The 27965-nt window shown below is 40.4% G+C and overlaps 1 protein-coding gene across 2 annotated transcripts; it reads right to left on the reverse strand.

Annotated features, from left to right (window-relative positions):
* Positions 1–272: 272 nt before the first annotated feature.
* atmin (ATM interactor) lies at positions 273–27965 on the reverse strand. 2 transcript variants are annotated; one of them, XM_072279940.1, is made up of 5 exons: positions 27702–27965; positions 20582–20710; positions 15078–15277; positions 5677–7063; positions 273–3396 (listed from the first exon to the last, which is right to left on the reverse strand). In XM_072279940.1, exons 1-5 carry the CDS (start codon positions 27957–27959, stop codon positions 3319–3321), a joined length of 2052 nt encoding a protein of 683 aa, XP_072136041.1. In that variant the 5' UTR covers positions 27960–27965; the 3' UTR covers positions 273–3318. The 2 variants fall into 2 exon arrangements, with proteins under 2 accessions (XP_072136041.1, XP_072136040.1); XM_072279939.1 differs by having other exon boundaries at positions 3309–7063.

The following is a 27965-nucleotide window of genomic DNA, read 5'->3' on the forward strand; positions in this document are numbered from 1 at the left end:
ATGCAGCACAGAAACAGGCCCTTCAGCCCATCACATGCCTGCTAACCATTTTGCCTATTTATACCAACTCCACTTACCTATACCCTTCTATGTCTTACCTACGTACATGCATGTCCAAATGCTATTTAAGCATGGTAATTATGACTGTTACAACCAAGTCAACATAAAAAGCAAATCAGTATAATTGGACATCACACAACAATCTGGCAAAAAACACTAATTGGCAGATAACAAAGTAAATTAAGACACCGTTCATATTGAATAAACTGATCTTTATTTGGTGCAACTTTGCAGAGTTCTAACCAGCAAATGTTTGACACAAAATATCCACTAACATTATACACCAGCAAATAATTTATGTGCAAAATTTTGGCTAACTGAAGTACAATAAATCTTGTGACATGTTAACATACTCTAGCATTAACTTAAAAGAAATTCTTACCCATATTGACCAAAAGGGAAACACGCGTCTTCACTATTTTACATGCATTTATACAAATTTCATTGGTTATACACAAGATAACGATTCTTCAGGTGTTTTCAAAGAAACTCATGTAACCAAAATATTTAAGTTAATGCTGCATGCAGCAGTTGTTTATCAATAAAATATCTCAGACTCATAAACTATTGTGTAGTATTCTTTGACGGGTAACTCAGACAGAATTTATGAACCATGAATTCTCTCCCATCACACCCCCGCCCATGGCGTGTTAAAGACATAAAAATAACCTTTAATAATAACTTGGTGACTCTTTTTTTGTGCCAATTTTACTTCTTCCCTTCCAGAGGATCCCAGTTCATTTTCCACAGATGCCAGTAGGCTTTCACAACCTCAACTATGTACAAGCCTTAGCATCTGAAGGTTCCCCAAACCCAATCCCATTTTTATTTAACATTGCCAGACTGGGCTGCATCAGCATCCAAAGAATGCTAGAATTATAATGCAACTTCATTTCAGACTAACTGACTATCAAACAAATGACTGGCCTGACTTTACAATGTACCACAATTATCACTATTCCCCAAAGGCATCTGGAGAACAGTAAAATGTCTCCATGTTCCGTCTCAAGTTGAAAGACTCAATGAATAAGGCTGATACAGAAGCTGTTACAAGTTGACATAATCTTTAACGGTTTGTTGCCATTAATAAGTTAAAAGGTAAATTTCAAGCAGCATGCTACTCGTCAACCTGAAATAAATATCACAGTGACAGTCAACGTCAATAGGATAGCTCACTTTGGAGATGTCCATTTACAAAAGAAAAGGAGCCTTCAAGCAAGCATCCTGATACATTCTACCTACAGAAATAGCAGGGCACTTAATATGTGCAGAATGCACAAAGTAGAATGAACTGTTATTAAATTGTTACACATTCAAGACAATGTTACTATTCACTCATCCAGCATGAAAAGTGTCTTTTGCAAGAATATGCAAAAATATGAAACCAAAACAAACAAGCCACAATCTCTCATCTCCTCCATTCATTAAACTTAACATATGAATTATATTTCAATAATGGGCGAACATTATTGAAGACATTAGCCAAGGCTATAAAGCCACATTGTAGTCCATGAGTTGCTCATCAAATTAAATAATGCAAAGGTCCTAATAAAGTGAAATGTTGCAATAAATCATATGCAACGGTCAAAATATTAACATATTAAAGTACATTATACAAAAATAATACTGGTGGTTATAGGTTTAACACTGACACTAATAGTGACTAAATTAAGGCAATGAGTCATTAGGGTCATAGAAACAGTGCATTAACACATTAGAAGTGCATGAACAGATTATTCATTTCAAATCAGTGTTAATAGGTCCGATGACGGCAGCACAACCCTACATTAAAGAGCAGATGGAAACAGTGGCCTTGAAAATTTGACCTGGGTATTTAACTTATAAATTTGACCACGACTTTGTGATGGAAACATTTTAAATCAGCGATCTCAATCAGACAAAGTTACATCTAACATTGAATATACGTCGCAATATAGCACAAGTGCATGGGTTTTTGGTCTAAATATAAATACTCTGCAAGCGAAACAAATGGCACACAGATCACCCAGGTACAGCTTAAGGAAGCTAGTAAAACACAATATTCAGAAAGGGAAAAATAACAGGATATACAGTATGAATATAGAAATCCAGCACATCACAGGTGAACTATGAGTGAAGTTTCCAAAATTAAGCTGACATTTGAATTATACATTTCGACGGTAATCCAAAACACTAACCCAGCCACTGCTTTTGATTCTTCTACCAGGTAAGATAAATGCCTTATTCTATCACAGCATTGTGAAAGGGCTTTTCACAGCATACCTAGCCTCTGCCATACTCCCCCAGCACTGAGTTCTCTTTACACCCCAATCCTGCCATAAGTATAGCTTCAAAATGGCCCTACAATAGGTTTCCTATGCCTCCTGGTTTAAGAGCTTTCAAAGTCGAGCTGCATGATAACCAAATACACACAACTATAGCTCTACACTGCCAAATGGATCCCTGACTTCGTAACATTCAAAAATTTTGTCAACTCTTGTCAATATACACCAGTTCTGATTTGGACCAGGTCAGAGCAACATCATGTTTTAACTACCAATTCAAACAGGTTAGTTTCCATAAGACATGGCACATACGAACGAACGAATGAGTTTCCACAGGTTATACTCAAGCTCCACATTTATTGAAAACTAATCCTTTCAGGTACAACCAAAGGATTATAAATGGATAAAGAGCATCCAGTCAAGAGTGCAGAATCACACAAGTCAAACTGGAAGATTAAACACTTTATTCTGGGATTCCGGTAAAACAAGAGAGCTAAGTACCAAAAATATTTCCCACAAAATTCATTTAACTTTATATTTCAAAAAGGGATCAGAAATATTCAGTGACACAGTACACACACAGTGGTATATATATTATTTGATCGAGGTCTTAAAGGACCTCATGATATTTAAGGAGGATCCAAATACATTGCAAGCTGAGAGATTGACATGGCCCAAGCTTACAACACTACCCGATCTCCATACTCCCCACAAACATCCACGTACTTGGGTAGCATTAACCTGGAGGTAGCCCTGGACCTGTACTCGATAGAAGTAATTCTCTAATTAATCATGAATAATTAAACATACCAAATATAATCATATTTCAGTGTTGTGCTTTACACTGATTGAGAGTGAAAGACATGAACTAGAAATTAATTATAGTCAATTTTAATATATCAGAATAACATTAACTTGATGGTACTATGTGGATTAATTCTGCTGCAACTGTGGATTCTCAGTTGAGGATTTCTTAGAAGTCAGGAAAGACTGGTCACACATAATTCAGTAATATTCCTACTGCTTCATGTCCATCTCTTGCATCAGACAAGAAAATCACGTGCACTTTATCCTATTAAAGATAGAAACAAATATTACAAATGAGCAGAAAATAACTTCACATTGTCATGTGAAATGGTGAAGTGGCTTCTAAACATCTAGGCTATGAAACCCAAGAGTTTTGACATTCCATTAGCTACAGGACTTGAAATCATCCTGTTAATGAAAGAGTCAAAGCTGCTGTGTGCAATTAAGCAGCTAGTCACAGAATCAGCACACCTTCAGAAGGAATAGGAGGATCAAGTTCCAATGTCAAGTGTCCTGAAAGGGCTGCAATTCCACTTTTATATAAAGTGATGATCTGTTGTAGTTAAGCAGAATATCAGCCTAATGGCATTGAGTGCATTAATTCTGCTGCAACTGCGGACATGCACTTCTGTTCAAATGAAAATAAGAAAACTGTAAACCCTGGAAATCTTAAGTAAAAACAGGAAACAACCAGTTTGGCAGACAGCCTCTACAAACAGAAACAGATTTAACTTTTCAAGCTTAAGACCTTTAATAGAACTTAATTTGTTATCAAGGCAGGGAAAAGATGAATAGAACAAAGGGAATATCCCTGAGAGGGTAAGACCACGTGACATTTCAGAACAGATTAAGCTTCTAAACATAACCTGCTCTTAACTTACTCCCTTTGTTCTAGCCAGCTCTCTTCACCTATTTTTTCATCTGTCACAGCTCTAATATGGCTTTACATCATAATGTTTACTGTTTCTGCTTCCACAGATGCTGCCAGACTTGCTGAATGATTCCAGCATTTTCTCTTTTCACTTCTCTTCAAGGTTTTCTTCCAATGTACTACAAATATTCAGCTGCCTGACATTTATTTTAAAACCAAGTGCCTGAATCATACTGACAAAGTCAAAATGCAGTGATAAATTTAAACTTCTAAATGGGACAGTGGCTGGGGTACTGACACTACATTAAGAACTCCCAAAAAAAAACAACACAATTCAAAATGGAGACAAATTGGGCTCCCGTCGTCCAGGATTTTCCTGGAATCCGCAAGAATTAGAAACATTACGCCAATTTTAATGGCTTAATATTACATTTATGGACATAGTGTTGCTAGGCTGGACAGAATGCTCAAACCAAAACCTTGGCTGCAAATGTTACATTGTGCACCCTCTTTCTCAAAAGCCTGTTCTTGCACGCTTGGAAGGGTCACCATACCCTTAAGACAAAAATCCCAGATATTCATGAAACTCAATGTCAGCCAGTAGTCAGTACATAGACAATAGAGAAAGAAATGGCGTCATACATAATATTGTACCAAGTTGAAATACACTAGAATAGAATCAGTTAGGATACTTCCTATTTGATCGTTCAATAGCCACATGGAATATTCAGTCTAGTTGTGTGCCTTGTGAAAACATAGAGACGAAAGCAAACAGGCAAATGGGCAGGAAAGATGGAAGTAATGAATGCTGAATCAAGGTTCGGTTTAATCAGAAGCCCAAATAGTATAGAACTTGGCTTTTTGTCATTCATGAGAAACTATGGAAAGTCCCTAAGGGAAAAGAAGATCCCAATACCTACGTCAATTTAAATATCTAGGATATTTCTGTTTTCCAGTTCTAATGAAAACTAACATGCACAGCACGCTGGAGGGGAACTTGGTCTCAGCCCAAAATGTTGACTGTTCGTTTCCACGGAAGCTGTCCGACCTGCTGAGTTCCTCCAGTGTGTTGTGCATGTTGCTTTGACCCCAGCATCTGCAGAGTATTTTGTGTTTACTAATGAAAATATCCCCAAAAAGCTGCTTCAAAACAAGGTGCACAGTAACACAGCATTAACTTTGGTACTTCCACATCCCAAAGCTGAAGTCCACGCTCCCTGTCGTCTTTACACTTCAACTGGTGCTTTTATCAGCACTCTCAAATAAGGGAACAAGTTCATCACATGTCTGCGTCTCGACTGAACTGAAATGACACTCCATAGTGTTCCACGCCATATCAGCCAAGAGAAAGTCATCCATTACAGTCTGTGTTTCATTGCTAGTGAAAAAGAGACTGCCAAGGTTTTCAAAGGAACTGCTGGTTGTCTGTGTTTCAGCACAATTTAGCCGAACATGGCTTTCGGTGGTACTAGTGAAATTATTTCTACCATGCAAGTTCTCCGTTTGAGTTTCAGTCCCAGAAGATTCTGCATTTATGGAGAAATTGGACTGTTTCAAAATGCTATCAAGAGGTAGATGTGGACCACTGTCCAATAAGAAAGTGAAGTCTGTTTGAGTCTGTGTGTCAAACATTTCTAGTCCTAAATAGCTGGACTGTCCCCTACCATTGTATACCTGGGTAGGATGGTCTGAAAACAAAAAGTCAGTTTGAGTTTCAATATCTAGAGATTCCAATGCAGATTCTGTCTGTAAAGTACCAAACTCATTTTCCTCTGTCTGGGTTTGTATGTTGCTTGCAGATAAAAATTCTTCAATGTCGAAGTCAATACCCGCATTCTGTGACTGGCTGCCTGTCATATTCTCACCAGAAGCATTGCTGGCATCAGATAAAAGACCCCGGTGTTCTAATGAATGATCTGCTATGCTTTCAGATAGAATATTTTCCAAATCATTAAAAAGGTTAATCGTCTGAGTTTGATTGTCTGTCATTGAATTCTGTTGAAGTAAAGTGGACTGAATGTGAAAGTCAACAGCAGATTTATTAGTGTTCTGTAAAAGAGCATTATTGTTAGATGCATGGGGGGGTCTTTGCTCCTTGCCCATTGCTTCCAGGGCAAAAGTAGTTTGAGTTTGCCTACATACACTGCAAGAGGGAACTAAAGAATGATCAAAAATCTCCTCATGATTATTTCCATTAATAAGTGCTTGAAATGTTGGGTCTCTTTCTTGACTAGAATTTGCCAAAGTCTGTGTTTTCCTGGAAACATTACACAATGGAAAACAGGGCTGACTGAAAGAATCTGTCTGAGCACTTATTGATGTAGTGACTTTGGTGTCAGGTTCAAATGTTTGCGTTTGGACACTTACAGGTAGCAACACTTGGGCACCAAAGCTCAGATCAGTTTGTGCACAAGCTGATACAGTGCTCTCTGTAGCACAATACATCGTTAAAGACTCTGGTGCTGTGCTCTGTGCAAGGTAAGATATGTCTGTTTGAACATTCATAGAAATATATTTGTTTTTTTGACCCAGGTCTCCAAGCGATTGTAATCCATGATTGCTGGCAAAACCTGAATCCATGTTGACTTGTACTGCAGTATTGACAGGTTCAACCATCATTATGTTGGGCAATTTGGAGGTGGGAAGGTCACCTTTAAGATTCAAAGCTTTTGTTTCCAAAGTTGGTATCAGAGTTCCCACTGGTGTAGGCAAAACCTGCACTGTGTTCACAACAGATCCTTGATTGTCAACAGCAACAACAATGGACTTGACAGAATTATCCATGGACATGCCTGAAGATAAAAGAACTGGTAAAGGTGTTAGGTGCATAACAGGAAGTTTGACAAGTGCAGCTTTGGGCTTTGGTAACAGCAATTTCTGAATTTGTTTCACAGGTGCCGGAGCCTGGTTATTGCTGATATCTTCACGTAAGTGTTCAGTGTTGGTTCCCTTGTTCATCTCCTTCATCTCTTGGGCCAATTCGGTTTCTTGCTTTTTTTCACTGTTGTTCAAATGGTTCTGACTTAACCACTCACTCTTCCTCTTCTTGCGCGGTGGCTCCCTAGACAATAGATAGAAAGTTAACTTGTTAGTACCTAATGATTAAAACATGAGAGATCACTGGCAGAATATCTGTAATCTTTTATTTTTGGAAAAAGTAAATTTTAAATCAAGGACTACATTTACAATTATTTCCCTGAAAGCATATACCTGTCCCTTGAGGGCCAATCATCGATCTAGCAGAGAAAGTAAGTGTTATAACATGCACAACATTCACACCTAAATACTTTAACTGTGAAGTAGGATAGAACAGTACATAAATATCTATATCCAATGGCAATGAAGTTAATTACAGAGTCTGTCAAAGTCTGACAAAGAAATATTACACACTGTTTTGTTCTTTCCCTTCTCTTACCTCTAGCCACCTATTTATCTCTGGCATTGATTTTTTTTTAAACTGGGCAGCTGGAATCAATACTAAACTGATAAAGGCAGGGTTGTTAGATTATTTTTTCATTCTTTTATATGAATACTACAACACATTCAAAAATCATTTCAACTGGTGTTAAGATTTCAAAAAAAGGTTAATAAAAGGCAGTGGAAAAGTGAAATGGAATTAGAATAAAATTCCGAGGAGGAACAAGCACAAAGCCACAGTTTAGGCACAGCTTGTATAGGACTTATAAACACAAGAGATTCTGCAGATGTTGGAAATCTGGAATAACATACATAAATCTCCGGAGGACTCAGTAGGTCAGGCAGCATCTGTGGAAATGAATAAATGGTCGATTTTTCAAGCCAAGAAAACTTTCCCCAGGACTGGAAAAAACCTTTCCCACCCATCTGGCTTCACCTATCACCTTCTACCTATTCCTCCCCCCATCCTTTTATCCTAGCAGGGACTTCAATTGTATCTGGTGCTCCCAGTGAGGCCTCCCCAATATCAGTGAGACCCGACACAGTTTGGCAGACTGCTTTGTTACCACAAAAGGCGGGATATCCCGGTGGCTGCCTATTTCAATTCCCATTCTGATGTGTCTGTCCAGGCCTCTTCTACTACCATGATGAGGCCAAACTCAGACTGGAGCAGCAACTCCTTATATTCCAACTAGGCAGTCTCCTGATGACAGAAACATCAATTTCTCAAATTTCCAGTAATTTCTCTCTCCTCCCTCCTTCTCTCTTTTTCCATTCCCCATTCTGGTTCCCTTCTCACCCTTTCTCTTCTCATCGTCTCCCTCCGGTTTCCCCTCCTCCACCTTTTCCTTCCTTCCACTGTCCCTTCTGATTAGATCCCTTCTTCTTCAGCCCTTTTTACTTCTTCCATCTATCCCCTCCCAGCTTCTTACTTCATCCTCCCTCACCCACTCACTCACCTTCCCCCTCACCGGCTCTTGCCTATCACCTGCAGCATGTACTCCTTCCTGTCCCAAGTCCTTATTCTGGTTTTTACCCCCTTCATTTCCAACCCTGAAAGAAACACAGAAACCCAACAGCACAATACAGGCCCTTTGGCCCACAAAGCTGTGCCGAACATGTCCTTACCTTAGAAATTACCTAGGGTTACCCATAGCCCTCTATTTTTCTGAGCTCCATATACCAGTTCAGGAGTCTTTTAAAAGACCATATCGTATCCACCTCCACCACCATCACCGGCAGCCCATTCCACGCACTTACCACTCTCTGCGTAAAAAAAACGTACCCCTGATATCTCCTCTGTACCTACTGCTAAGCACCTTAAAACCGTGCCCTCTCAGGCTAGCCATTTCAGCCCTGGGAAAAAGCCTCTGACTATCCACACGATCAATGCCTCTCATCATCTTATACACCTCTATCAGGTCATCTCTCATCCTCCCTCACTCCAAGGAGAAAAGGCCCAGTTCACTCAACCTATTCTCATAAAGCATGCTCCCCAATCCAGGCAATGTCCTTGTAAGTCTCCTCTGCACCCTTTCTATGGTTTCCACATCCTTCCCGTAGTGAGGCGACCAGAACTGAGCACAGTACTCTAAGTAGGGTCTAACCAGGGTCCTATATAGCTGCAACATTACCTCCTGGCTCCTAAACTTAATCTCATAATTGATGAAGGCCAATGCACTGTATTCTTTCTTAACCACAGAGTCAACCTGCGCAGCAGCTTTGAGTGTCCTATGGATGAATTTTCCTATATAAATAAAATGGTAATTGCTTCTTCGCTTTACGACATTCCGGCTTACGAACCGTTTCATAGGAACGCTCTACCTTCGGATGGCGGGGGAAACCTGTATGTATGTGCCTAAGACTTGCATAGTACTCTCCATTGATCAATGCAAGGAGGTTAGGATGCCTGATAAAAATCGCAATCCCTTCTCACATCTCCATAATCCCCATACAGATAATGCTTGAATAAACCTAAAGCAAAATGCTATAAGAACTATAAAACGTTTAAATTAAAATACAGATTTAATGTGGGCAAGAAATACCAAATGTCTAAATGTTGCAAATGCTAAAATCTGATTGAGGGCCTATTCACAGTTTGTACTCACAACTCAGGAAGCGAGTATCGCTGTCTCCCATCACCCCATTAAACACACAGCGCATACTTTTCTTGTATGAACATATAAAATCATTGCAACACACCAATATCGCTGAATCAGTGGGAGCCCTGGGCTTGTTTTCCTGCAACAAGATGGTCCTATCGAGGGGTGATGGGAGACAGCGATACTCGAAGGGGGTTCCTTATGTCCAGTCTATTCCACAATTTAGTTTTCGTTGCATTCATTGCAGAAAACCCCGCTTCGCAGAGATATGTTGGAAATGACAACAATGGGGAAAATTTTTGAGTGTTCCCAGACCCAAAAAATAACCTACCAAATCATACCAAATAATACATAAAACCTAAAATAACACTAACATATAGTAAAAGCAGGAATGGTATGATAAATACACAGCCTATGAAGTAGAAATAACGTATGTACAGTGTAGATTCACTGAACAGAATCGCCAAAACTGAAAAAAATCGGCACGTACACGCATGCGCACACAGGTGCCCGCACAAGGCTTCATTGTCATGGTAGCCTTTTTGGGGTAAACACAATGAGAAAGTTGTCAACCTCCCCACCCCCCCCCCCCCCTCCACCCAGTCGACCGGTCCGCAGTGCAAAAATGGTTGGCGACCCCTGATCTCGACTGTATCTCTTCTCATAAAAATGCTATTTCCTTTTCTCAGTCCCTTCATCTCTGTCATATCTGTTCCCAGGTTAAGGCTCTCCTTTCCAGGACATCAGATATGTTCTTTTTCTACTAAAGTGATTCGGAGATGGTGTGAAATATGGCTCTTCAAGATGTCCAAAGTGATTAAGCAGGCTTCCACATATGTCAACTTTTGCATTGGGGCAATGTTGAAATCTACTACTTTGCAGCCAGCTGCCAACTCAACAGAGATCTATCTTCAGAACATAAGGAACAGCAGCCTGCTAAGTATGTAGGCTTTCAAGGTTATTCTGCCATTGTATAAGATTGCAGCCAATGTTTCATCCTGTTCACAATCCTGGACAAACCGAGAATTCTACAAATCCTTTACTGCCCAAAAATCCAAATCAATCACCGCCTTGAATTGAGTCAATAACTGAGCATTCACAAGTTGTTCTAGTTAAGGATTTTGTAGTGGGTAAAGAAATTGCATTTCATTGTTATATAACCAATCTTATTCAACCTGCAGATTATCTAGTTCTAGATTCAGGTTCAAATTCACTTATTTAACACATATACATAGAAACTTACAGTGAAATGTTTCATTTGCATTAACAACCAGCACAACCTAAGGACATATTCCAGCAACACATTCTAGACTCTCAAGATGGACGAATCATGTAAATAACCTTGCAAAGTCTGGCATCAAAGTTATCCTCAGACAAATCTTATTTTCAAACTTCAAAGTAAATTTATAATCAAAGTGCATATATGTCAGCATATACAATTCTGAGATTCATTTTCTTACATGCATTCATAGTAAAAGGAAACACAATGGAATCAGTAAAAAAAATCTCGCACAACAGATGGACAACCACTTCTCAAGAACCATTTCTCAAGAGTAAAATGTACTCTGATCAAGAATGCTCAGCACCTAGTATTAGTATAATTGGAAATCGATCACTCAATTCAGAAACTTTAACACACATCCAGGCTTCACTTCTTTCAATATATGGCTAGACAGTCAATTTGAATTATGTCTCAGCTGCATTACCCCATACTCAAATGATTGGAAAAGATCAATGCATGCGTGGTGATGAAGACTCTCTAGTTTTAATAAGAAAGAGGGTAGTGGATGAGGAGTGAATGAGGTCTGGGGTAACATAGGGAAGTAGGAAGCAGACTTTAAATTTTTAAATAGATCAGGGAAATACAATACGTACTGGTTTACGCTAGTTTTCATTATTGTGAATAGGAATGGTGGCATGTAGTTAGTCCACAGGCTTTAAGTCTGCATGTCTCTTTTTTTGTGGATGGGAATCAAGCTTCACACCCAGTGGGAATTCTGATATTATTTCTGCACAGTAGTTGTGCATCATGTAAGAATAAACCAGCTTCCTTGTCAGTGGGGTTTCTTGGTTTGTGTGTATAGGTGCACAGATTTACAAAACTTTGACACACCCTATAATATGCAACTGATGTTAGTTCTAAATGTTAAGATATCACTCCTTCAACCGCCTTGCACAACAGATCTTCTCCTGGTACCTTAGATGGAGCAGAAGACACATTAGTCTACTTTGTTCACCACATTTCTTAGAAAAGTGGCATTAGTACCAGTCTTCTCAAAACTGGAGGAGACACCATCAACAATGTTTTACCAACTTAGAACAGTATCGACCTTTTGGCCCATGATGTTGTGCTGACCTTTTAACTGCTCTAAGATCAATCTCACCCTTCCCTCCCACATACAGTGCCTATAAAAAGTATTCACCCCCCACCGAAACTTTTTATGTTTTATTGCTTTACAAGTTACAGAGAATGGTTGAACAAGTTGGGTCTTTATTCTTTGGAACGTAGAAGGTTGAAGGGGGACTTGATAGAGGTATTTAAAATTATGAGGGGGATAGATAGAGTTGACATGGATAGGCTTTTTCCATTGAGAGTGGGGGAGATTCAAACAAGAGGACATGAGTTGAGAGTTAAAGGGCAAAAGTTTAGGGGTAACATGAGGGGGAACTTCTTTACTCAGAGAGTGGTAGCTATGTGGAACGAGTTTCCAGCAAAAGTGGTTGAGGCAGGTTCGATATTATCATTTAAAGTTAAATTGGATAGCTATATGGACAGGAAAGGAATGGGGGGTTATGGGCTGAGTGCAGGTCGGTGGGACTAGGTGAGAGTAAGAGTTCAGCACGGACTAGAAGGGCCGAGATGGCCTGTTTCCGTGCTGTAATTGTTATACGGTTAACATTAGATCACAGTACATTTAATTTTGCTTGTTTTTGACACTGATCAACAGAAAAAGACTCTTTCGTGTCAAAGTGAAAACAGATCTCTACAAAGTGATCTAAATTAATTGCAAATATAAAACAAAAAATCATTGATTGCGTGAGTATTCATCCACACCCCACCTTTAATATGACACCGAATCATTACTGGTGCAGACAATTGGTTTTGAAGTCACATAATTAGTTAAATGGAGATCTGTTTTTGGAGACCTGCATGCACTCAAGGTGTTTCAATTGATTGTAGTAAAAATACACCTGTATCTGGAAGGTCCAACTGTTGGTGAATCAGTATCCTGGCAAAAAAAAAACGACACCATGAAGACAAAAGTATACTTCAAGCAATTCGGCAAAATGGTTATTGAAAAGCACAAGTCAGGAGATGGATACAAGAACATTTCCAAGTCACTGAATATCGCTTGAGTACAGTTAAGTCAATCATCAAAAAATGGAAAGAATATGGCACAGCTGGAAATCTGCCTGGAGCAGGCCATCCTCAAAAACTGAGTGACCGTGCAAGAAGGGGACTAGAGAATGAGGGCACCAAGAGACCTATGACAACTCTGGAGGAGTTACAAGCTTCAGTGGCTGAGATGGGCGAGATCACACATACAACAGCTGTTACCCTGGTGCTTCACCAGTCGCAGCTTTATGGGAGAGTGGCAAAGAGAAAGACACAGGGAAAAAAAACACACATGGAATCTTGGCTAGAGTTTGCCAGAAGGCATGTGGGAGACTCTGAAGTCAGCTGGAAGGTTCTATGGTCTGGTGAAACCAAAACTGAGATTTTTGGTCATTGGACGAAATGCAATGTTTGGCATAAGCCAAACACTGCACATGTTCAAAAACACACCACCCCTACTGTGAAGCATGGTGATGGTTGCATCATGCTGTGGGGATACTTCACTGCAGCAGGCCCTGGAAGGCTTGTCCAGACTTCAATCCAATTGAGAATTTATGGCTGGAATTGAAAAGGGCTTTTCATTCATGATTCCCATGCAATCTGATAGAACTTGAGCAGTTTTGTGAAGAACATGGGGAAAAACTGCAGTGTCCAGATGTGCAAAGCTGATAGAGACCTATCAACACAGACCAAAGCTGTAATTGCTGCCAAAGGTGCATGTACTGAATACTGACTCGAAGAGGATGAGCAATTATGCAATTAATTATTTCACTTAATAGTTGTAATAAAATTAGACCAATTTGTATAATTTTTTTTCACTTTGACACGCAAGAGTCTTCTCTGTTGATCAGTGTCAAAAAAGCCAAATTAAATCCACTATGATTCAAGGCTGTAAAAGAATAAAACATGAAAACTTCCATGGGGGGGGGGGGGGGGAAATACTTTTATAGGCACTGTGGCCCTCTATTTTTCTATCATCCATGTGCCTATCTAAGAGTCTCTTGTATGTCCGTAATTTATCTGACTTTGCCACCACCCTTGGCAGTGTCTTCCATGCACCCACCATGCTGTATGCAAAAACAATCCCTGACATCCCCCTATACTTTCCTCCGATCACTTTAAAATTATGCCCTGGGAAAAAGTCTCCAGCTGTCCACTCTATTTATGTCTCTTATCATCTTGTATACTTCTATGAAGTCACCTCTCATCCTCCTTTGCTCCAAAGAGAATAACTCTAACTTGCTCAAACCTATCCTCATAAGACATGCTCTCTGACCCAGAGGTAAATCTCCTCTGCACCCTGTCGAAAACTTCCACATCCTTTCCATAATGAAGTAACCAGAATTGAACATAATACTCCAAGTGTGATCTAACCAAAGTGTTAAAGAGCTGAAGTATTATCTCAACACTGTTTCTGCAGGTAATTTTTTGCATATGGTAGATTGAGCAAACATATTATTGACCTGCATGTAGACTGAGAGCCAGCACATCAGCAGCAATAAACCCACAGTTTTGTGTCCAGCTGTTTTTCAGAAAGTCATCTCATTACAAGCTTCACACTGCCTCCAAATGACAGTGCAACGATGGCATGGGCTTTGCAGTCAGTAAAGACTGCACAGATTAAATTGGCTCTGTGGCATATATTTCTCATTTTCCAGTGTGATCTCTAATCTAGCATCTCTGAGAGGGAGTCTGTGACACCCAATGACAGAAATGTCATCAAGTGGATTATACAGCTGAACATTCATGGCAGCTGATCAAGAAATGTTCTGATTTTATCTTTAAGAAACATACAGAAAGACTCCTCACACCTCTGCAGTTATTTTTTCATTGTATTGTGAAATGTGTGAAAAGCTGAAATTATGATTGTTGGTTATATATATAAAAATTGTTACAAACCACAATTTCAACAACTTTGGGTCTCTCTATTTTGTTGGACCAGATGATGCTGTCACTGTTAGAATAACAGACTATATGGCCATCAATAAAATTTGCTTAGTCTCAGCCAAAATAAACAAGCTACAAAAACATTGGTTGTTTACCAGCAATGAAATAACTCATCATTAGATCTGTACGGTTTTAATGATAATTAAACATTGTCTAAGAGAAAAAGCTTGTTTAAACATGCAGTTTTAATGCACGATACAGTAGAACAGATGAGTTGGCACACAGTAAGCTCTGTGTGAACGTTTTGATCTGCCTGGAGACTATGCACTTACCGATGTTCTGCAGGGATTTCATGTCCAGTTCTGTAAATATGAGACAACAGTGCTGGTCTGCTGGCATAAGGACAACCACAAGTGCACTTGAAAATCCGCCCACAGTCCTCTGCATGTCGCTTCAGGTCCCATTCTGTACCGTATGAGTTACTACATTTGTCACACTTGTGCTTCTTCTCAGCATGAATTTTCATAAAGTGCTGGAGAAAAAGCAGAAAACGATGAACAGGATCTTCAATGACAGCAGCTAAAAATAGATAAGCAAGCTTTACTGAGTAATACCTTCATCCATCTCCCTGGATTTAATGTTTCTCAGTCTCCTTGTTCATTCCCATCTTTCACCATTCAGTCACTTCCAGCACTGCTGGTTGGAACCTGACCTTCCAGTACTTTAGAATCGTCAGCCTTGTGCTCCATAACATTCATTGTCTTCCGACCCAGCAATGCTTCAAGCTAAAATTACCCTCCTTTTGTTCATAACATTCCATGGCCTCACCCCAGCTATCTCTGGAAACACCTTAGTAAACCCTATGGTTCTATAATCTTTGAAGGAACCGTAGATTTCAAAGAAAATAGGATCAACTTCTTTGCACCAATTATTATTGAGATACAGCATTGAATAGGCTCTTCCGGCCCTTCAAGCCATATGGCACAGCAATCTCCCAATTTAACCCTAGCTTAATCACAGGACAATTTACAATGATCAATTAACCTACTAACTGATTTGTCTTTGGATTGTGGGAGGATAAGATGGTGGTGACTTCGGACTCAGCAGCCTTTTGGGGGCCAACCAAAAGTATTCTTTTCTTTGATAAATGTGTTTTTTACGATCAGAAGATGGTGCTGGGCTCCAAGAGCTTCGGGTGTGGTGGGTCTGCCCCATCAGGAGCTCCTCGTTGATTGGAGAAGCCGGCTGATGTGTTCAGGGTGTCAGGGAGCCGACCAGGATGTCGGCGGAGCTGGCCTGGGTTCAGAGGGGCAGGCCTGGGTGCACACTGTGTTGCTGCCTGCTACTCGAAGGCATTGGAGTTGGTGCATGAAGGCAGCATGCAGTGAAACCATGGGAGATTGTCTTGGATGTTTCTCTCACAATCGCAAAAACCTGTTATTGATAATGTAAGATGCAGCAGGCCTGTTTCCCTTGTTTGGTGGCAGGGCAGATGGCGTGGAAGCTGCATTGCCTCTGTTGTAGCGAGGACTAGGCCTCAAGCTGTGGGCATGCTTGCTGCTGCAGTCCAGGAGAGAGGTGGTGCAGTTTGGCATCCGTGCTCGGTTGGCGCTGGCCTCTGTCAGCGCTGTCCCCCAGTGTTTGATTGGTGGAATAACAGATTGTATAGCTTCCCAGCAATCCAATCAAGGTCTTTGACTATCTTTAAAAACGTAAACACGAGGAATTCTGCAGATGCTGTAAATTCAAGCAACACACATCAAAGTTGCTGGAGAACGCAGCAGGCCAGGTAGCATCTCTAGGAAGAGGTACAGTTGACGTTTCGGGCCGAGACCCTTCGTCAGGACACCCAAAGACTTGGCCTCTACAGCCATTCGTGGTAACAAATTCCACAGATTCACCCCGCTGATTAAAGTAATTTCTCTACATCTCAGTTCTAAAAGGACGTCCTTAAATCCTGAATTTGTGCCCTCTTGTGCTAGCATCCCCTCCCATGGGAAATAACTTTGCCATATATAATCTGTTCAGGCCTTTTACCATTTGAAATGTTTCTATGAGATCCCCCCTCATTCTCCTGAACTCCAGGGAATACAGCCCAAGAGCTGCCAGATGTTCCTCATACAGTAACTATTTCCTTCCTGGAATCATTCTCTGAACCCTCTCCAATGTCAGTATATCCTTTCTAAAATAAGGAGCCCAAAACTGCATACAATACTCCAAGCGCGGTCTCACGAGTGTCTTATAAAGCCTCAACATCACATCCCTGCTCTTATATTCTATACTTCTAGAAATGAATAACATTGCATTCGCCTTCTTCACAACCGACTTAACTTGCAGGTTAACCTTTAGAGTATCTTGCACAAGAACTCCCAAGTCCCTTTGCATCTCTGCATTTTGAATTTTCTCCCCATCTAAATAATAGTCTGCCCCTTTATTTCTTCCACCGATGTGAATGACCATACATTTTCCAACATTGTATTTCATTTGCCACTTCTTTACCCATTCTCCTAAACTATCTAAGTCTCTCTGCAGGCTCTCTGTTTCCTCAACACTACCCGCTCCTCCACCTCTTTGTATCATCAGCAAATTTAGCCACAAATCCATTAATACCATAGTCCAAATCATTAACGTACATTGTAAAAAGCAGTGGTGCCAACACCGAGCCCTGTGGAACTCCACTGGTAACCGGCAGCCAGCCAGAATAGGAGACACTGTACACGTGTTAAAGGTTTAAGGTTTTAGGTTTTGGTAGGAATGTCAGAGTCTCTTCAGAAACAAGGATTTTGTTGCTTGTTCAAAATCTACAGATAGCCAAGATACACCTGAAGCTTACCTTTTAGGAAAATTTTCCCATTCGTTACCTGTCTCGTGATAGGGGGATGATGTAATTGTCTCGTGATAGTGGGATGATGTAATGGTCGTGATAGTGTGATGATGTGATATCACATGATGGCATGTTCCAATTGGTATAAAAAGGGGGAGACTGCAATTTGTTGCATAGTTGTCGTTTTGTTGGGGAGTCACAATTGGTGGTTACATAATCAAGGAAGGAGGGAGAGCGAGAGTGAAGAATTTGCCAGCTTTGTAGAAACCCAAGAAATCAACGGCGTTCTGTGTGCCTTGAATGTGACTCACATTTGGTATGGTCAATACGGGTATTGTAACACACACTTTTGGTTAACCTCTGCATGGTCTTGGGTGTTGTGTGTTGACCTCCTCCTGCGAAAGGTCAGCTACTGTGAGAAATCTTATTCTTCGTGATTTCTTCGGGCAAGGCATTTCTTGGCTGGGGTCTGTGTCAGCAGTTTCATCCTTTCTTCATCGCTGGTTCGGGAAGTCTCTCCTTTCATTTATTTCCTAAATCACTTGGATTCTTTGAACTACCACCTTAAGACTGTGTTTGAGTAAGATCTGTTAAGAATTGTCTTTTCAGTTCGACTGTTTGATAACTATAGACGCATAACACTGTTAACTTCCGTTTCAGTTAGTCGCTTGTTTACTTTTCTCCGCTTTTGAGTAGAGGTGAATAAATTTCCTTGTTTATTTATAAAAACCTGACTCAATTTCATATCTATTGGTGCTGATGCGTAACACATTTCATATACAAACATAAAATTTCCACCTTCCCTCTCTATCTCCACTCTCACCAACACCACTGTATGAAAAGCAATGCAGACAAAAATAAACAAGAGAAAATCTGTAGATGCTGAAAATCTGAACCACACACACAAAATGCTGGAGGAGCTCAAAAGGCCAGGCAGCATCTAGGAGAAGAGTACAGTTGATATTTTGGGCCAAAACCTTTCGATAGAGAAAAATAATTAATTAAAAAGGTTAAAATCTATAGTTTATTAATAAGATTAAGTGTTCTTTTGAATAAAAAGGTGGCTTAATCTTTTTTGAGGGGGTACAGGTATACTGCTGACATGGATCTTAAAATCCATGGTCAAAAGTTGCATTACCCTGTCCAAAACGTTGACTGTACTTTTTTCCATTGATGCTGCCTGGCCTACTGAGTTCGTCCAGTATTTTGTGTGTATTGGTCAATACACTGTCCCGATTTACCCATTACAAACTGATATCTTAAAATAATCATTCATTTGTAAGGCCATTAAAAACACTGAGTGGTATCCAAAATCCAATGGAAATTATACCATAAGTTGGTGCTACAAGAACTTACTGAAATAGCAAAGTATCCACAGAACAGTTTTCTGCTATGGCCTCAGTGGTGTGGAAAGCATCCCAACAAAACTACAAACAGCAGCATCTGTTTATACCCAAGCACTATACAGAAAGTGCACGTGGCCAAGTGGTTAAGGCATTCGACTAGCGACATGAAGGTTGTGAGTCAAGCCCCAGCCGAGGCAGTGTGTTGTGTCCTTGAGCAAGGCACTTAACTACACAGTGCTCTGCGACAACACTGGTGCCAAGCTGTATCGGCCCTTGCCCTTCCCTTGGACAACATCGATGTCATGAAGAGGGGAGACTTGCAGCATGGGCAACTGCCGAGCTTCCATACAACCTTGCCCAGGCCTGCGCCCTGGAGAGTGAAGACTTTCCAGGCGCAGATCCATGGTCTCGCAAGACTAACGGATGCCTTATATATACAGAAAGAGTAAACATGGAGGTTGAAGAGACTCTGATAATAGCCATTTTTTGTTTTCTCTTCCCCCTCCCTCCCCCAGTCCTCCTCCTCTTTTTAAATTCCAATTCTAGTTACCTTCATACCATTTCTCTTCTCTCCTGCCCATCACCTCCCCCGGTACCCTTCTTCCTTCAATTTCTCCCAGGGTCCACTGTCCGCTCCTATCAGATTCTTTCTTCTTCAGCCCTTTACGTCTTCCACCTATCATCTCCCAGCTTCTTATTTCATCCCTCTCCTCCACCCACCCATCTTACCCCTCATCTGGTCTCGCCTATCATCTGCCAGCTTGAATTCCCTCCACCTTCTTATATTGGCTTCCTTTACAGTCCCGAGGAAGAGTTTCGACCCGAAAAGTCAACTTGTTTATTTAACTCTGTAGCTCCTGTCTGACTTGCTGAATTCTCCAGCATTTTGTGTGAGTTATCCTTCATTAAGTGTTTGCCATAAACCCAATGCTGTAAAGAAAATCTTCTACTTGTCACAAACATTTGTTACACTGAAGGGTTATCTATTTTAAAGAATTTACTCTAGTGAGAAAAGGTCCTGTAAAATCAATTCTACCTCCTTGTTGTCAGAAACCAAACAGTGGCAAATTGAATAATGAATGAAGCACTTTTTGGAAGCAAAGCCGCAGTTACAATGTGGGAAATATAGTAGGAAAACTGTAAGCAGCAACATGATAACTGATAGAGATATACAATATTATGAAGGGTACAGATGCAAGCAGGCTTTTTCCACAGAGGTTGGCTGAGACGAGAACTAGAGGTCATGGGTTAAGGGTGAAAGGTGAAATGTTTAAGGGGAACATGAGTGGAAACTTTTTCACTCAGAGGGTGACGAGAGTGTGGAACGAGCTACCAGTGGAAGCGATGGATGCAGGTTCCATTTCCAACATTTAAGGGAAATTTGGATTGGTACTTGGATGGGAGGGGTGTGGAGAGTTATGATCCAGATGCAGGTTTATGGGTCTAGGCAGATTAATAGTTCAGCAGGAACGAGACGGTCAAAGGGCTCATTTCTGTGTTGTAGTGTTCTATAACTCTATAACTATATTTTGCACGCTGGTTAAGACACAAAGACAAAATTGCTCATCTACACCTCCAACCTAGAAAGCTTAGTTCATTATTAAATGTCTGAGTGTAATTGCCGCATGATTCAGTTAACAGACAAGTAAAATTCTAGCTTGCTTACCTGCTTAACAAGGGCAAACTGAGAAAACGGTCTGTTTGGTCCTCTTGGGCAACCTTCAATGGGGCAGCAGTACAACTTCTGAACAGAAGATTTCAAGTCCTTCCTAACAGTTGGATTAATGCTGCAATCCTGGAAGAGTATAATAAAAAATAAAATCAACAGACTTCAGAACTACAAAAACAGAATAGCATGAGTGATAGAACTTTAAAACAGCATACACTGACCAGGTCGCACTTGTAGACTGGGAAATGACCTTTCATTACATCGGAATAAACTGGAGAAAGTGAAGGAGTCTGAAGATGTAACTAAAGGAGGAGGAAAGGTATGAAGGAGAAACAAGGATATTATGTGATATGGTAGAAGGCAGGACAATTAAATCACACAGGAAATCCAACATCTTCATTTAATTATTGAGATACAGCACGGAAAAGGCCCTTCCGGCCCTTCGAGCCGCACCACCCAGTGACTCCCCCCCTCCCCCCGAATCACAGGACAATTTACAATGACCAATTAGTCTACCAACTGTTCCGTCTTTGGACTGTGCTCAGAGGAAACCCACGTAGTCACAGGGAGAAAGTACAAACTCCTTATAGGCAATGGCAGGAATTGAACCTGGGTCACTATGCTACTGAATCTATCTGGGGAAATTGGACATGGTCTTCCCCACGCAACTTCAAGTTCAGGAAGTCGCACCAATCAACACAAATGGCCTTCCTGGATTCCACAAATTCCTTTGGCTCTGTCAACTTAGAGGGACTGTGGATTATATTAAAATTTTGCTGCTCTCAAACATTCTTTAAAATGTTCTACCGTTGCCATATGATGACATGCAAGTCATGATCTTAACCAATAGTTTAGAACAAATCCAAACTCAGTGCAGACTATCAGATAACACCATCATCCCAACACTTTACCCAGTCTTGCTTATCATACCTCCTGATATAATGAAGCTCATTTGCTGAATAAATGGCAGAGCTTTCATCCTATACTATAGGCCCTCCAAAACCAAGATCACTCCAACTGCACTTCAGAAGACAAAAGCTGTTTATATATTGTCATGTTCAGAGACCAACCTGGAGTTTATTTATTTTATTCAGAGATACAGAGCAGAGCGGGCACTTCTGGCTCAGTGAACTACACTGTCTGGCAACCCACTTATTTAACACTAGCTAATCAAAGAACGATTTACAATGACCAATTAGTCTACTAGCTGGCATTTCTTTGGACTGTGGGAGGAAACCAGAGCACTGGGAGGAAATCCATGTGCTCACGGGAAGGACAAACAGAATTCTTATAAACGATGTCAGAATTGAACTCTGAAGCTCCAAGCTGTAATAGCGTTGCTAACCACTATGCTAATGTGCAGCCCCAAAATTACTGATTAATTCAGCAAGATCTTCAGGTATATGGGCCTTAGGTTAAATGCCTGCACAGTGGAGGTCCTCTATAGAACAGTCTTGACTGCACAACACCACACTGCATCAATAAAACTCTGAAAAAAACCCTGGAAAATATGGATCACTTTCCAAATCTCAGGAATTCTCTACTCAACAAAGGCAGGCAGCAACAATGAAGTTCATCACTTCTGGTGCTGTAATATAGCTGCGGTCTTCCAATAAACAATTCCAATCACTGGTCTTTACCCTGAAACAACAATTCCATTTTAAGGCTAACGTTAACATCTTGACACTTTACGTAACCTTCTGAAGACTATTGTCTTCAAGATTATGCTTTTAATCCAAGCTTCTTTCAGAAGTCAGGAAAGAGGCACAAGACGTATTGTTTCACAATTGTTTTGTTAAGTGTTAATAGAACAAAGATAGTTGAAAAGACAGGGATAGAGGTCTCCATAGTGGAGGGAGATAGAAGCAAAACGACCAGCATGGCACCCCCTCGAAGTCAACTCCTTTATACCTCATAGATAAGAAAATTTCCACTCAAGTTCAGCCAATCAAAAACTTCCTATTTAAATAAAGTAGCAACAGAGAAGCTTCCAGAGCTTTCCAGAATCATACAAATATAACCACTAGGGGACACACATGAACAGCTGCATATACATACTGTGACCATTAGGTAATATACTAAACAATTAAACCATCAGATCCAACAGTTTTTTTTAAACATTTCCTGTTTTTGTGTCTAAGATCAAGACATTAAACCTGACACAAAGTTCATGCACTACTGAGACGTAACAGTATTTGGCTGCCTGTATGGTTCTGAAATATCGTCCAAATGGCCAGCTGAATGTAGTGATAGCTACCAGATCACTAATGAGAAAGTACCAATTTAGTAACTCATTTGAATGATATACAAATCATGTACACAAGGAGAGCTATTAAAGATTGAATCATTAAAATCTGAGGCAACAACGCAAGATTATTTTCCATCTTTTCCAGAAACCACAATTATTTGCAATTTTGGTGCAAAAATTGCTTCAATCAGAAAACTTCCAGAGAATACCAAATCTCTTAAGAATATGAAATATGTCAGATTGTTGAATTTTTGCTGGCTATTCATATAAAATATTTATTTGGAGAGATTAAAAAGTAATCATGACATATTAAAATGGTAAAATGGGTAAGTATAATCACATGCTAATCAAAGCTATTCTTTTAAATTATGGAATCAATTTCCTGTCAAGTCAGAACCATGTCCTTTCTTCGTCCCAGTTAAAATGCAAAGATAAACATATTGTCAAAGACCCCTCCCATCCTTCCCACAATACTTTTGACCACCTGCCATCAGGCAGAAGGTACTGCAGCATAAGAATCAGAACTATCAGGCTGGTTAACAGTTTTTACTCCTAGGCTGTTCAACTTCTTTCACACCCGGCTGCCACCTTACACACATCCATGCCCTGTCTGAATACCCTGCCCTCTCCCACACTCCCTAACTCACTGACAGTCTCATCCTGACTGGTCACTTTTCATCTAGATGTATGTACACAGCTGCTTCACACATTCATGCCACTGCTTGTGTTATTATAATAGTGCCAGTAACATTATGCTGTCTTACATAAACATACACCTTGCATTTGGTGTCAACCTGACAATTTTCAGGCTATGTCACTCAGGGATGTGCTAATATTGTTCTGTGACTGTACGTGCTGGAATCGTAACAATATATGCTGTGTGTGCCTACATATACAGTGAAATCTGGTTAATTGAGCAATTGGTTAATCGAAGCAAATACCTTTTTGGGACAACTCTTAAAGAACAAAAACTAATTGGAAAAAATTGCCAGAATTCCCTTTGTTTATTTGGGACACTACACTGCTTAATTGGGGCAAGAAACTGCTGCTGAACAGGTTTTAACTAGTGTCAGTTGTGCACGTTTTTTGTGACTGTTAGACACTACACTGTGCTTAAGAGCAAACAAATTTTAAATATCTTCACTTCTGTGTGTTTATGTTCAAAAAGCAATGATTTTTGTCACTGATAGTTGGCAAGAAGTAAGCATCAAGACAATTCAGAACTGTTTTGCTCACTGCGGTTTCAAGCTCTCAGGCTTGGAGATGTCAGAAAAAGCCGGGAGTAAAAATGAAACAATTTCATTATTTCAACAAGTTAGGAACTACGAAGAACTTGAAGGTATCAGCAGTCATCTTGAATGTTACAATGAAAATGAAGATTTAGAGAATGTAATTGTCCATTGCATCATATAAAGTTAGTCCATTATCTACAGTACATGTTCACATTGATTTTGTTTGTTGCATATACTACACGAGTTCCACTTTTGATCACTGTGAGGAACGAATGTACTATTTTATAGCACTGTAATACTGTTTGGAAGGTCTCAACCCGAAACGTCAACTGTACTCTTTTCCATAGATGCTGCCTGGCCTGCTGAGTTCCTCCAGCATTTCCTGTGTGTTATTATTGAAATGTTCTATTTTGTTCTGTAAATGCATAATTCTTTACTCAGATTGTCTGTTTTATACATTTTTAACTATTTCCACGAAACTTTGACTAATTGGGGCAGCCGTTTAATTGGGCCAAAATATACTGGTCCCAACGTGTCCCAATTAACCGGAATCCACTGTATTGCGTTTTGCACCTTGTCCCGGAGGAACGATGTTGCATTTAGCTGTAGAGATGTGTATACTTGAAAGATAATAAACAAACTTGAACTTGAAAGAACACTCTCTTCAGAACTGATTCTCAACAGCATAAAGAAATAATCTCTGTATTGATCAGCTTATGTAAATTTCATCAAGGTAATTTAGAGTACACTACATCTAGCGTTGCTTTAGTGACACAACAAACATGAAAGTTCCAGTGGAGCCCAAAAGTGTCTGAACTGAAGTTTAAAATCAACTTTGGCTATATGCTTTTCCAACCCACCTCTACCCTGATCACCAGCATGATGGCTTTGCCTAAGATAGCAATGGGCTTACTTTACACACCTTCAATACAGAAAATGCCTTCTATTATCTGATTCAGATCTAAATATCACAGCAGGACCTACTTCCACCTACCCAGTTAGATAATGCATTCCAGATCACTACAACTCTATTTATAAACAAAAAGTTCACATCTCTAGTTTCTTTACCAGTTACTTTAAATCAGTGTTTTAGTTACAGATCCTCCTCCTAGTGGAAAGTTGTTTTTTTTTTAACCTTACCAGTTCTTACCAACCTCAAAGAGGACCACAACGTTGTCATGGTTTGGAGGCTTGCGTGCCTCAGTGACCTGGAGAGTTATGTTGGCTGGAGTCAGGGCTTACCCATGCTAAACAGGTAGAAGCCAGACTAAGAGTGGTCCACTGGCCCTCCAGGTTTAGGGGTTCAGCTCAGGGCTAACAACTCTGACTGGTAAACAAAATTGCTACAGCAACAGCTTTGCCAAGAGTTGCCAAGGACAGACAGATGAAGGATCATTATTGTTGCCCTAAACGCCAGCAGGTGTAATGGGCGGAAAGTAAGGTTCAACCAAACATTTCTAGACATCCAACAAATTTCCACCCTAAGAAAAATTACATTTGCTGCAACACACAACTGAAAACCCTAGTTACTGCTAGCTGTCAGAAAAAATATTCAAAATTCAACGATGCCTTTGTGTAACTATGCAATCTATCATTGACGTTACTTGGATTTTTAGAAGGCCTGTGACAAGGTGCCGAACATAAGGCTACTTAACAAGATAAAAACCCATGGTATTACAGGAAAGATACTAGCATAGGTAGAAGATTGGCTGTTTGGTAAGATGCAAAGAGTGGGAATAAAGGGAGCCTTTTCTGGTTGGCTGCTAGTGACTAGTGTTCTGTGTTGGGGCCACTTCTTTTCATGTTATATGTCAATGATTTGGATGACAGAGTTGATAGCTTTGTGGCCAAGTTTGCAGACGACACGAAGATAGGTGAAGGGACAGGTAGTGTTGAGGAAGCAGGGAGTCTGCAGAAGTACTTAGACAGATGAGGAGAATGAGCAAAAAGATGGCAGATGGAATTTCGTTTCGAGAAGTATATGGTCACTACACGATAGAAGGAACAAGGCATTGATAAGACCACACTTGAAGTACTGTGAACAGTTTTGGGCCCCTTAGCTAAGAAATGGTGTGTTGGCTCCAAAGGAGGTTCATGAGACCGATTCTGGGAATGAAAGGATTAACATATGAGGAGCATATGAGGAGCTCTGGCCTGTACTCACTAGAGTTCAGAAGAATGAGGGAAGATCTCATTAAAGCCTATCAAATATTGAAAGACCTAGATAGGGTGGATGTGGACAGGATGCATCCTATGGTGGAGGAGTCCAAGACCAGAGGGCACAACTTCAGAATAGAAGGGCATCCATTTAGAACAGAGGTGAGAAGATATTTCTTTAGCCAGAGGGTGGCAAATCTGTGGAATTCATTGTCCTAGACAGCTGTGGAGTCCAGGTCATTGGGTACATTTAAAACTGTGGTGGATAGGTTCTTAGTTAGGCTGTCACAGATTATGGGCAGAAGACAGGAGAATAGGGTTGAGAGGAATAATAACTCAGCCAAAATTGAATGGTGGCACAGACTCGATGGGCCAAGTGGCCCAATTCTGCCCCCAGGTCCTGTGGAGATCCTGATGGTCCCAACCAATAAGACAAAATTTAAGGACATTTCACCTAACTTTAATATAATATAAAACACACATACAGTGATAAACATTTAGACAGTAGAAAACAATCCCCCTGCATTTACTTCCCCACTTTATAAATTTGAAAGGCCAAGTTTACAATTGCTAATGACCCAATAATTCACTAAAATGATCATTTATTTTAAAACTCCAAGCATGAACAACATAATCAGATAGGCTAGGAAGAATGAGAGGTACTGGGTCAACTGCAGACAAAGTTGGAGATCAATAGAATTTTCTTAAAGGTACATAGGGAAAATGTGATGCATTAGGTCACACATTAGTCATGACTTAATTAAATGATGAAACAATCTTAAAGCTCTGAATGCCCCCCTGCCCTTATGTTCATACATCTATACACACAATAAACAGGAGAATATCTGAAAATGGATTAAAACCACCATTAGTGCTAAGAAGGGAGAGCCTGGGGGTGAGATGAAATTGCTAGCAGAGACAGGATGGGCCAGGTTTTTTTTTTCACTTGCCAAATAATCAATCCACATTAGATCCAAATCTAATTATTGGGCCAACTGGTCAAATTCTATTCAAGAGGGACAAAAACAAATTACGGCATAAGCCAAATAACACACCACCCACAGGTTTCCCTCCAAATCAAGCAATATCGTGACTTTAAAACATACCAGCAGTCCTTTATTATTCCTGAATTTAAATCACGGAACATTGTTAAAAAATGTTGTGGCAATGCCTTCACCAGAAAATCTGCAGTGGATCAAGAAGACAACTCGTCATTGCATTCTCAAGTACAAATGAAATGGGCAATAAGGAGTGCTTCCAAAAAAAAATGCTCGTATCCCATTTTAAAATCTGAGAACATAATATAGTGGATGTATTGCAGAATTGGCCTTATGTCATTAACCTTTGATTTTCTGTTTCCGTTAATGTTGAGTTATTAGAGGAGAATATGGGGGGGCGGAAGAGATGGAAGAAGAGAGCATAGAGATGAAAAACGAGACCTGGAGGAGGGAGAGTTGTGACAAAACCTGCCTGCACTTACCTGCACCCTGTGAGATTTGACCAGGTGCATTCCCAGGGCCGGTGGGTTGGGAAGGATTTTACCGCAGCCTGTAACCGTACAAAGGATGTTGGTCCTCACCTCCCGGCTTAGCTCAGTGACCGACGGCCGAATGAGCTGACAGACTGGGATTCTTGCTGTTACTGCTGTCGCCACTGAATCCCCAGACCTTTCAACCCCCGCCTGCGGCTCTGACGAACTGTTGCCCTCCCGGCCTCCCCATGCACACGTCGCCGCCATCTTGCC

The sequence above is a fragment of the Mobula birostris genome, chromosome 15 (assembly GCF_030028105.1).
Source record: "Mobula birostris isolate sMobBir1 chromosome 15, sMobBir1.hap1, whole genome shotgun sequence".
Taxonomy (NCBI): Eukaryota; Metazoa; Chordata; class Chondrichthyes; order Myliobatiformes; family Myliobatidae; genus Mobula; species Mobula birostris.

Excerpts from the sequence above, each read along its gene's own strand:
- atmin (XM_072279939.1), bottom strand. The coding sequence starts at position 27,959 with ATGGCGGCGACGTGTGCATGGGGAGGCCGGGAGGGCAACAGTTCGTCA. Across the intron at positions 20,711-27,701 it reads TCAAATCTCACAGGGTGCAG|GATTGCAGCATTAATCCAAC; the intron begins GTAAGTGCAGGC and ends ATACTCTTCCAG. Across the intron at positions 7,064-15,077 it reads GAAATCCCTGCAGAACATCG|GGAGCCACCGCGCAAGAAGA; the intron begins GTAAGTGCATAG and ends TCTATTGTCTAG.